The 12,964-nt window shown below is 32.8% G+C and overlaps 1 protein-coding gene across 1 annotated transcript in view; it reads right to left on the bottom strand.

The window, feature by feature from the left end:
* The window catches only part of LOC117116611 (plasma membrane calcium-transporting ATPase 1-like), a 42,571-nt gene that overhangs the window by 12,298 nt on the left and 17,309 nt on the right, over positions 1-12,964 (bottom strand). Inside the window, exons 2-4 of the mRNA XM_033260683.1 lie at positions 5,833-6,065; positions 4,552-4,737; positions 1,755-1,982 (exon numbers count right to left, since the gene is read on the bottom strand). Of these exons, the coding sequence (XP_033116574.1) occupies positions 1,755-1,982; positions 4,552-4,737; positions 5,833-6,013 (595 nt within the window). The 5' untranslated portion in view covers positions 6,014-6,065. The remainder of the gene's footprint in view (positions 1-1,754; positions 1,983-4,551; positions 4,738-5,832; positions 6,066-12,964) is intronic.

Genomic DNA, 12,964 nt, shown 5'->3' with positions numbered 1-12,964 from the left:
AGATCCTTTACAATTCATGTTTATAATCCTTTTTAACTGAGTTTTAATGTCAAAACAAAACAGTTTTTGTTTTGATATTTATTAAATTGAATACACTTTTTTAAAAAGAACCAGTAAAATTTTGCACAGGCTCAGTGTTTTCTTTGCCAATTTCAGGATCAAAATGTTCTTATCTTGTTTTTGTTTTATACACACTCTAACATAGAAAATTATCATTGTACAAATTATATTACTGTATTGTATTAATAGAGGGTATTACATAGTAACACCTACTGCACATAGGTACAGATATGATTTTTTATTTTAATGAAAACCTCATTTGACATTTTACCTCAGTCTTATAATTTCTTCTTACAGTATTTTGTTTTTAATTTTTAAGCAATTTCATCCTCACTGTTTTTATACAGCTAAAAAGTGTATGTTTGAGATCACAACCTTTCTTATATAATTTAAATCATCCTAATTAACACAAAAACACTTCTTAGTTTCTCACCCATAAAAATCTTATCAAAATTGCCCTTGTTTTTCAGCCAACTGAGGTAGATCGTAATGGATAGAGGCAAATATGCAGATATGAAACACATCTCAAGGACAAAGATTATGAAGTCTGCTTGTATTGCAGTCCCCCACTGTGCTCAATGAGACAAATATCAGCAGTGGAGATATATAATGTATCCTATGGCAAAATAGTACAGATCTCACAGGACGTATCCTGGTGATGTAAATAAATTTATATTCCCATTAAATATTATGTCCTTATTGACAGTTCATATACTTTCAAATAAGACACAAAACTTTAAAAAAAAGTTGATTTATGAAGATACTGTATAGAAGGTCATGGAAGGGACCAGGAAGGAAGCAATACCAAGCGACATTTGTGGTCTTCAGGAAGACAATAAAAAAACAAAAAACATATTTCTATGGGAAAACTATTTCTTCACAAGGTAAACGAAAATTAAAATTTTGGTACCCAATAAGCATGCATGTGTTGATACAATGGTGTGTGGTAAGATGTTTTAGTCAATACACTAGGTTCCAGTTTTCATGTTTGAATTTGGCCTTATTATATCTTTCTTCATCTATACGTCTGGATTATGAATTGTAAATATGTACTGTAAATGCTCGAAAAAATGCCGCAACAAACCTGGTTTATTTTGCTAAGCACTGCTCTCGAATAAGCGCCGCGGCACGCTTAATTGAGAGCATATTATTGCCCTGTGCGTTATGAAACAATTTGAGAAGCAAGATTTTAAATACAATGTATACAGTTTTAAAATGAATAAATAACACAATGAAGACACAAACGGCCTTATAAACGTTTACTTAAGATGATATAGGACCTATGATAGGGCTAATGAACAATGGGAATATGTGAGATAAATAACATGGTAATGGGCATGAAAAGCGCCACGCCAATATTTTTTATAACGCTGCTCTCGAATAAGCGGATCGTTTTAGGCAATCAATTTTTTCTTTTTCTTTCTTTTTTTTCTTCTTTTTTTGTTTACTTTCCAAAAGGAGAGGGGGGTGGGCGAACCCCTAAATCTGCCCCTGCATATGAGGCTTTAAGTGAAGTTGTGTTTTGGTCGTGAGACCAAATCTAGCCAATGACAAGAATTGAACCCAGGACCCTGGGATTAGCAGGTGAGCATCTTAACCACCAAGCTATTCAACTACACTCTGAAGTGTAACCCCACTCCACCACACCCCCCTCCCCGAAATTTATAGTACTGTTTGTTATCGACATCTCTTACCAGTGTACAACGAGACAACATCTCCAACAACAAGCTTTGTAACGGGAATCTCTTTGCGTAATCCATTGCGAGTAACAAAGACTTTAGCAGCGAGTGCCTCCTTCCTAAGAAGCCGATTGACTAGGATTACTGTTCGTTCCAAAAGTATATCTTGCACAATATCAAATGACAGAATAATAAGAACAAGAACCAGACTAGAAAGTGAAAGACACCACTCTCTTGATATACCTAAAAAAAAATCAAAACGAACAAATATTTTAACAACAAATAGCAGTATGATAACTATTAAAGACAGTAAATATCAAAGTTTCAAAATTTCTCAGAAAGCAAGTTATATATTAAAAATATCATCAATATTCTTAGAGTTGAATTGGTGGTACACAGTATTCATTCATTCATTCTTTATTTAGCCATTTATAAAAATCACATTACAATTTGCACATACAGTAAAATAAAAATTCACAATTACAGAATAAATTTTTGTGAACGCATATTTATGCTTCTATTCCTGTTGAAAATATAAATATCCATATATTAAAAATATCATCAATGCTCCTAGAGTTGAATTGGTGGTACATATTATTCATTCATTCATTCATTCTTTATTTAGCCTTTTATAAAAATTACATAACAATTTGCACATACAGTAAAATAAAAATTCACAATACAGAATAAATTTTTGTGAATGCATATTTATGCTTCTATTCCTGTTGAAAATATAAACATCCTGATTTCCTCATCATATGATTGGTTGTGAGGCCACATCTCTTTAAAAAATGTTGTATCGTAAACTGTAGATTTAACTGCCACCCTAGTCATCAATCACCAAAAATTTGATGGCATGAAATGAATATAAAATAGGTTAGAATAATTACCTCTGCCATGGTGGTTTCACCGCTGTCTGTCTGTATGTTACAATATTATGCAAAACTAATGAATGGACTATCATAAAATTTAATGAAATTAAAAATATAGGCCTTAGTCTAGAAAAATTCTTAAGTTTTAGGGTGGATGGTCATATCTAGGTCACAAACAAAATCACATTTTACCACCAAATGCAAAAACGTAAAAAACAATCTTCATATATGTTAGTTGAGAGGTACTGTACATAGTAGAGGTCTAAAAAAATAGATGATCACATTTTTGCCAAAGGTCAGGGTCACAGAAAGATATTTAAAAAAATGATTTTTCTAAGGTACAGGGCAAAGATATGCATTCAATGTAGTTAGTCCTCTAGTTTCTATTGTACTATACTGTAGTTGCTAGCTTAATTATATTTCAGATATTTTTTATTTAAATAGTATAAACATTTTTATTCTAGAAAGAAAACTTCCAATAAATTAAAAGTAATCTCATGAAATGATGTATCCAGGGATTTTAAATGCTGAGGTTTTGGCAGGGATGTGTAAGGGAACAAATCATTATTATAATATATTGGCTTCCTCTAAGTTAATGAACTAAGTGGCTGTAGGCACCATGCCTCAACAGTTTTTATTTAAACTAATTAATTCATGCACTCGATACGCACCACTTAATATTCAGCAAAACATACCACCTCATCACAAAATCACACTTCACTGCACACATCGGTTATTGAGTCACAAAACAGACACTTCACACAAACATAATATTCATAATAATGACAAAAATTTAGCATTCTAGCACGTAGGCATGTTGTTTGACATGGAAATGCAAGCAGATCAAGCGAAGTGGCCTTGGGGAGGGACATGCATTTGAGAACCTGGTAGGATCCTGCATTCTTTGATGTTTACACAACTTTACTATAACAATTCTATAAAAAAGAGGTCAATGGTTTATAGTTTCATAAAGAGAAGATTGAATTATGAAATATACTTTATGTTTATACTCATCATTAATAATTAACTTTGTAATTCCGAGAAAAAAAGAGATAAACTAAATGTCCCATCTAATTTAAGAGTTCGGCGGTGATGAAATGACAAAACCATGCCACTACCAAGGCATTCCGTAACACTGCTACTGTTAAGTGCCCTTCCTTCCTCAACTCCACTATGTCCACAATGACCGGGGTAGTATTATGTGAAGCGCTTAAAGGCATTGTGCATAAAGCGCTATATAAGAGCGACATATTATTATTATTATTATTATGTCTGGTGAACAGATTTTGAAAAACATTGCACCTCTCGATGGACAGAAATAAGACTAATTGAAAAGCATAAATTTGCCATTCACATTAACCATAGTGAATAGTTATTCTATTTTTGTACCTATAAATTATAAAAAAAATATCTATATCACTGAAATTAAGGATTGCCAAAACGATTTTTAAATTGTCATAATGAGAAGTTTAATTCTAAATAAATATTCCCATGAAGTTAAGGTTATTCGGTAACTGAGCAGAATGTGTGTAGGCGGGCCATGACATGCAGTAAATGATAATCATTAGTCAACATTATTAACAATAACAAAAGTAATTCCACAAAATTCTAATCAATCCATATAGTGTATACCACCACCCTGTGCCTGGATACTAAACAATATGCATGTATGGGTGATTCCATTATTTTCTTTTATGTTTGAGGGTAAGTTCAAGGAAAAGAATTGAATTTATATTACCTGGATCTTGTCCTTTGATCTTTTCTTCCCAAAAGTTAATCTTTTCTTTCTTAGATTATTATGTAACATTTCATTAAATTTTATGATGATCCATTCCTCAGTTTTTGCACAATATTGCTAACAGACAGACAGGAGTCTGGTGGAGGTACAATAATAATTGAATATAAGTCCAATATATTATCAATTTAAGAGTAATACTTACTTTCATCTTCTTGAAGAAATGAAACCCCAAAAGACAGTAGACATAGAACAAAAACAGCGACTAATGCCCAGTTCTCAAATAATGTGGTTACAATTAAACTTAAAATACTTGTTCTTGCTCTTTCTGTTTTACGAATGTTCTCTCCAAACTGTGTTCTATGTAAAGCTGCATCTGTTTCGTGAATTCCTATTAAAGACAGCAAAACAGCAGCATAGAAAATCATTAAAATAATACTAGTTTATAATACTACTAATTAGCTGAAAAACACAGAGAACAATTAACTGAGATAATAATCTTTTTGAGATAGTAGATTTGATATTCAAGGCAAAATTCTCATGGTCAAAGAACAATTACAAAACCAAGCCAACTATACAATCTGACAATAATGTAATTAGGTTATTGCAGGCTTATTAGCAAATAAATTTAATTTATGAAAACAACATTGTAGTGCATCATAATGACATATTCACATTTTTTCATAACATTATATATTTCAACAGTTTATTGTAGTTTACACATAATTCTATAAAACAAAAAGTAAATTGCACTACACAAATGTTAATCACATTCAAAAATGGATGATTTGTAATTACATACAGTCCAACACTTACTGCGTAACTTGATATTGTTGGAAACAGTATGATACAGCATTCCATATTAAAAACAAGAATCAAGGAATAGGGGTGTTCTATATCACGTGCAGGAATGAAGTATTTCATTTGTATCGTACTTAATGATCATTTCCATTAATATTATTATCATATTTGTAATATCATCAAGAAACATCTGATGATGACAGTGCTAAATAATGTGCTTAGCTGTTAAGCCCACATAAGCTTGGCTACACTACATTAGTGTAGGCCAAACTTTAAGTGGGTGGATACAATACAAAGAATAATCTCATGATGACATATTTTTTTCATAATACGTTATATAACTATGTGTTGATGAATTCAAAATTTTACAATTTATTATCATTATATTATCAGGTAGCATCATTAATGACAAAAAAACCAAATTAATTTAGTTAAAAAAAATGTTGACTGCATTCATAATATAAATCTTGAATTTATCATTTAATGCTTATTACAAATTTCAACATCCTGTGTAATACTTTACTGTGATTGGCTGTCATTCATCATAATCCTCATAATTATGACTATAAGAACGTGTTTTGGAACTAATACTATAAAAAATAAATATATCATCCTTTACAGACAGTAAGAAACTTTAAAATTAAATTAATTCACAATAATTTTTTAAGAATAGTACTGCACATACCATCATCCTTGTTGCTATTAAGTCCGCTACATAGCATCTTATCATCGCCAAACTTCTCCTGGAATAACTGCAACGCCCGGCCAACGTCTCTAGTGTGCATCAGCCGCTTTAGCTGGTCTTTGGTAAAACGGAATTGTGATTGCGATCCCATCATCTCGTACGATTCTTGGTTGAAATTCATCCCAATCCTGTCGATATTAACCTTGCTTATTTACACATCTTTACGTCACTCACTGAAACAATTATAAATACCAGGTATTATTAACTTTTAAGTAACAATTAGATTATTACCTTCACCAAGGAGGTTATGTATTTATCGCTTTGCCTGTCTGGCTTGCTTGTCTGCCTGCCTGCTAGCAAGATAACAAAAATACTAATGAATGAATCAACATAAAATTGAGTGGAGTGGCTCATATTGATCTAAGGAAGAAGTAATTCAATGTTGGGGTAAAAGGTGAAAGGTGAAGGGACAAGATCAAGGTCACAGAAATTCACAATTTTCTTGAACCTTAACCCGAAGCATTAAAAAAATGATTGAATGGCCTGCCTCGCCTGTAATGCGTGTATTATTCTGCGTTTATGCACAGCGCATATGTACTGTATGCACTGTATGGTGTGACTGCTGTAGTTAGTAAACTGAATTATAATTAATTTAGTGCTGAATACTGAAAAATGGAACAAATTTAAGGTCTCACCACGAAATGAGATGCATCATAGTGAAATCATATTGAGATATTCACCAAAATAGGTCAAAGTCAAAACTATTTGCAAAATGTTGATTTTAATGTTTTGAAATAAATTGATACTTATATTTGATTTATGATTGTATAATTTTTAAAGTGAATTTACTTACTAAAACAGTTTTCTCTGTGCATTAAATGCTGTAATTCTACAGTAGTCCTATTATTTGTACAGGTTTATCTTTGAGGCCAATTTTTTTTTTTTTTTTGGTTGATTTCAATCTATTAACTCTATTTTTAGCTGTCAGGCTCACAACATCATTTAGTTAAGTACTATGAAATTAGACATAGCTCCATGTTAAGGTAATTGCAGCAGTCTAATTAACCTTTATACAGTATAGTTTCTCATTTCCTCTACTGCATTATCTATGCTAGCAGGGCGATAGAAATGTTTGAACCTCAACAAAATTTTAAATTAACTAGCACATTATGACTAACCACCTGATCTCCACACCTAATGACTTTACTAAACTCAACAAAATTGAAACGTCCACAAATTAAAGATAAACCTTTTATAGTTCACTGTTGATGTATTCAAAAGTCACAATTATTTCATACCAACAGTAACCATACTTCATATGATATTACTGTAGAGCCATCAATATCAAATCTGATTTGGAAAATGCTGTACTCATACATAATCATTTTGTTAAAGGTCCTAGTTCTCAAATCCAAAACATGGTCCAAAAATGGACTGTAAGATTACAGATTTGGACAGTGAGGTATCAAAAATAAAAACAAAAACTGATTAAGGTTCTGGATGAATTGTCTGATCAGATTTGATGATGAATCAATCAAACTTGACAAAAATGGCCAAGGTAATTCATTTAACAGGGCTGCCGCATGTAGGCTTCAGCATAACCCTGAACTGATGATGATAGGTCTAATGCAGGGGGTGCATAAAATTTGGTCGGAGGGCCAAAGTGAATTTCTGATTTAACATTGAGGGCTGCATCCAAATTTTTATGGTTCCAGTGTGCTTTCAAAAACCGTTATGAACTGCAATTATACAACTTTATTCTCAGTTGTAATATTACTTTTTATAGATGATCAGTGCCGGGCCATAAATAACAAGGTGTTTTCTAGCCAAAGATGGTTGGTGGGCCGCAAGCATAGGGTTTTTAATTCTTTTTTTTAGCTGGCCCGCATAAAAAATCACTGTTGGGCCAATGCGGTCCGTGGACCCAACTTTGCCCACCTATTTTCTAATGAGTGCATTCTTTCTCAGAATGCATGCTCATTGATTCATGAAGTTTAAGTCTTTGATTCACATAATAAAAAAATGAAACACAAGACATTTTCCGTTATTTTAAATTGTTATTCCAGCATACAATTTATATTCAAAAGGATACATGGGGTTGATGTTGAGGGGTAGGAGCTACAATATTTTTCATAAAGTAAAGGTAAAATGTCAAATGAAATGCAGTGTAAGTTATACAGTAGAGTATCGTATTATCCATGGAGTCCATAACTACTGTAGGCACCTGTGGGGCAGCAACATTTTGAATTTTAAAAACTTAAATGCTATGCAATGTACTGCATAAAATGATATATCACAGCATTTGGATTTAATTCTGTATGTATACTTCTATTTTCATACTGCAATACAAACACAATATTTTTTTTGTTTTTCCCAACATTTTAATGTTACTACTGTTTCATGTTTATTTAAATAATGTATCTGATTTCAAAATCAGTACAGTATATCGCAACTAACCGAAGGAAGTGATTAAAGTAGAGAACCACGAATCATTAACCACTGAGCCTACTGTTATTACTACATTTTGTATCCAACATGGATGTATGTTAGTGATCTGTAAAACAGGAGTCAACTAAAGTCAATCCTACAGTAACTCAGATGCGATTCAGGTATCTGTTTCTTCTAAGTATAATTTATTCAGATCATTTCTTTTATAATTCAATTATAAATGGAGTGATTTTTGTTTAGTGTACTCTGTGTCACCTTACAATACAAACAATGCTGTTGCCAGGATTTTTAAACTGTGTGGGACAATATCAGGGTGGACCAACTTTACACGTAAATTCAAATTTTCCTAAAAGTTGCCCCATTTTATGCAAAAATATGAATAATCTGGCCCCATTTTCTTAAAAATTGACCCCTTTTTTACAAAATATGAGGAATCTGGACTTTAAAAGATGGTTGATGGTAAAGTCTTGAAACAAAATTGAAATCTTATACTTGACTTTGGCTTTCACTTTTGCTTGCTTCGGAATAGATTCTCTGAAGAAATGTGTGTAAATTGCTTGCATTGGTTTAAAACAAAACAAACTTCAATAGCATGATCTATATCATCTTTTAAGGATTGTAATTATTTGCTGAAATGTGTAAAAGTAAATGTAATAATATAGGTTCTACATCTGTAATTTAGGAAATTTTGTTCAATTATATGTTTATGTACTTTAAATACCGACATACAAAAAACATTTATTCAAATAATGAATTAGTTTTTCTTTCTTCAACACAAATAGTATACTGTAAAACCAGGAAATTTCGCGCGCATAAAATTTTCGCAAATTTCGCGAATGGTCCAGATTTGCGAAAATTTTATGCCGTGAATAATTTTCAGGTCACCTGCTCTATGTTTCAAAAAAGATTGGTAGAGTACTATCTGATCATTGTGAATCTCGAATCAGTTTCACAAATGAGATTTTGGTCATTATGAATCACTAAATTACACCAAAAATTAATTTCAACTTTTTTAAAGATGATAATGAACAATAAACAGCAAGAATTGTCGGTATTTCAAGGCCTAAACTCGCCGACGACGATGCAATACAGATCTAGGGCCTAGGCCTAAATGGGGAATCCCCACAGATTGCAACATGTTCGTGAAAAGTTCAACTTCAAAATTTAAAAAAATTATATTTTAAATTACAGTGAGGCCTAGAACTCACAATACTGTACGATATTTTTAGTTATTGTATGGTATTCCTCTCATGAATAAAATTTAGGCCTTTTGTGATTCGCGAAAGTTTAATGTCGCGAAAACGGCCGAAATTATCAATTCGCGAAAGTGTCTGGTTTTACAGTATCCTAAAAAAAATGACAAATTACCGGTAAGCATTTTGGAATAGCTAGATGGAAATAGTAATTACTTTACAAATTCAAGTGCACTCAATATGTTGAGTACTACCAGTACTACTGGCAATATTAAAAGAACAGACTTAAGAGATTCTAAGATGAAGTCCTTTGGCATAAGTATTATCCATAAAATTATAAAGTCTACCCCATCTCAAGCATTCACTATTCACTATTGTTAAACTCTCTCTGGTAATTTATCAAATCTGGAAAGTTAAATATAATATATGTACTGATAATGATTGTATCTATTGCATCCAATGTAGTAGCCACCTATTCAGGCAGTTATGGTAGTTTCTAACATAAACTACAGCATTTTTGTTTTGTTCGAGTTTGTTAAGTGTTTTAAGTTAGTTTAAGATTAAGTCTAGTTTAGATATTTGTGTGTTTAAAAAATTGTTTGATTTGTATATTTTTCTTTTGACTTTCTGGTTAAATTATTGCATACACAGCCTTGCAGAATTACAACTGTTAGTTGGGCCAAGTTTTCCATGTTTTAAATAAAGCTTAGGACAGTCCCACACAATGTTTCTATTATTAGGTCCACAAAGAATGGGTCCACATTTTAAAAATGGATCCAGATTTCTCATATTTTTGTGAAAAATGTTTAACTTTTAAGAAAATGGGTCCAGATTTCTCATATTTTGCGTAAAATGAGTCAATTTTTAAGAAAATGGGTCGATATTATTCATATTTTTGAGCAAAATGGGACAACTTTAAAGAAAATGGGTCCACATTATTTGAATTTAAGCGTAAAGTGGGTCCACCCTGATATTGTCTCACACTGTTTGAAAATCCTGATCTATGGTATTGATTGCATCTGACCAGTGGATTCAGAAATTTAAAATAGGGGTTCCAGGATGGGACTTTGACAGATGGAGGGTCTAAGAAAATTTACGATTATGTCACCCCTAGAAGGTCAGAAATGGCACTCTCAGACCTAAAATTTGAATGTAACTTTCTTTTTTTCTCCAATTTTTTACAATTTTGAAAAACTTAGGGGTCCGGGGCCGGTTGGGGCTCCCTTGAATCAACTTATAAGAATTTTGATGCAAAAACTGAGTTGCTTTAAAATCTTTTGGAAGTTAATTACTATTAATATTGTTCCTTTTAAGTGGGCAGTTCTATATTTTTAAAGTATTTTATTTTGACTTTTCCACAGAGTATAAATGTACTTATAATCCCTTCTGTATCATTAATAAGCACAGTAAAAGCCATTAAAACAAGCAGCAGGAATACTAAAATGGGATTCTCTATTACTACTTTATAGAATTACAGGAAATCATAGTAATCAGGAGCTGGTAATATGCTGCACAAACATGTGTGCCATAACCTTTGCCAATTCACCATTGTTTAAGTTTGCTCGTGTCAATTGAATACTGCTACTTAAATTGAAAACAGCACAATATTCATAATGATTATAACTGATATTAGTTGGAAAATACTTGACAACAAATGATAAATTATCTTTTGAATTACGCTCAGAAATAATAATGGAATATACTGTAGCAATAACCTTCAAGAATTATTTTAATGCCATTCATACTGTAACACTGAAATATAAGTTTATACAGGCCAGTAACAGGGGGGAGGTGGAGGGTTGTATGAACCTCCCTTTTTGAACAGTTTACTACTGTAGTAGCATATTATAATAACTTTGTTTATTAAAGAAACACTTGGCCTATAAGAAACTCCCTTCACATGAACCTGGTTATGGGCCTGTTATATAAAACATGGCCCTTGGTGTTGGAGAGGAGATCAACATACAGTACTGTACTAGGGCTTAAACACAGCACAAACCACTTCATAGCCCATTAACCGTCCCTGCTATAGTACCTATGGTTGGCTGATTGGTCAGCGTGTGGTTCTAACTCTTGACCACAGGGTTCAGAACTGAATGGAAAAACTACCTCCCCAAAGTGGATACTACTCCTTTAAACATGTTTTTTAAAATTGTTAGTGTACTTACAGTAAGTCCATAAATGATGAGAACAGACTGACAAAAACAGAAAGAGTGGTATGGCACATGCACTCATGAGAAATGAAAATTGTAGAATATTAGAAGCTTTTAGTGGGGTGATAATTGTATGAAAATGGCAGGATCTGGAATGACAGTGACAGGAGCCAGGGGTGGCACCAGCGGGGCCAGGGAGCTTAAGCCCCCTCCATTGGTCTGGTCAATCCCCTCCATAGGCCAAAGCTTGTCGAGCAGTCAGACCAAAAAAAAAAAGAGGCCTAGTTTTATCATCCCAGTACTGTACTGCATACGCCAAGCCAAATCTCTCTCAGTAATTGCTTCGTCTAGTCTGATCAGTCAAGCAGAACATAACAATGGTGAATCGACCACTGACAGCCATTTAGAAGTCCCAATTTTTTAAAAAAATCTTGTTTTGGGAGGAGAGGACACCCCACTCCCATAACCAGCCCCGGCTTTCGGCCCTCAGATAACGCTACGCGCTATACACTCATAAATACTTAGTGCTCCCCCCCCCCATAAATTATATCTTAGAGCCACTACTGGCAGGCTCGAGCCATCACAGTGGCAGAAGCAGAGGCAATGGCAGCAGTCGAGATGGCGTCAGCAGACATTGTGACTATAAGGACGACGATATTTACGATAGCAATGGTTTAATTCAATTTAATGCTTTCCCTCTCCATAAGAAAGAGTACAATTATTAAAACCAGTTAAAATGATTAAAAAAATAACCCAACAGTAAAGGAGATATTGAAATTGATCATTAAGTCAAACTGACTGAAATGTGCCATTAGATCATCAATCAGTTCTACTGTACAGTGTACTATGGTAAATATAAAGCATTCTGTCATAAATAAATCACAGATGACTCAAAATATGCAATGCAGCACAGTAATGAAATGCATGCAACCAACAGTATTGCAGAATACGATGTAATATATCAGTGATACAGAAGGTTGTGAAAAATGTAGTTTAAATAGTCAATGATTTTCATATCTCAAACTGTACCACATTCTCCTATAGTACATAAGATATACAATAGCCTTCTATTCATAAATTATGTGACCAGATGAAGAGCTATGCACAAAAGTTGTATGATTTCGAATAAATATTGGCAAGATCGTACTTTACACTTTATTATTTATCTGTTTATTGCCTACCGTATACAGCAACTCTCTATAATGAAAGTAGGCATTATTGAGATGGAAAGAAGCCCATATGCTCCCAGAGAAATATATGTATGTATGATCAAATCATACACGGTTGACGTATTATTATACATACATATATATACATATATATATATATATATATATA

The sequence above is a fragment of the Anneissia japonica genome, unplaced genomic scaffold (genome assembly GCF_011630105.1).
Source record: "Anneissia japonica isolate Jap-2015-1 unplaced genomic scaffold, ASM1163010v1 scaffold2737_len523936_cov211, whole genome shotgun sequence".
Classification (NCBI taxonomy): domain Eukaryota; kingdom Metazoa; phylum Echinodermata; class Crinoidea; order Comatulida; family Comatulidae; genus Anneissia; species Anneissia japonica.
This window is presented reverse-complemented; position numbering and strand designations above follow the sequence as displayed.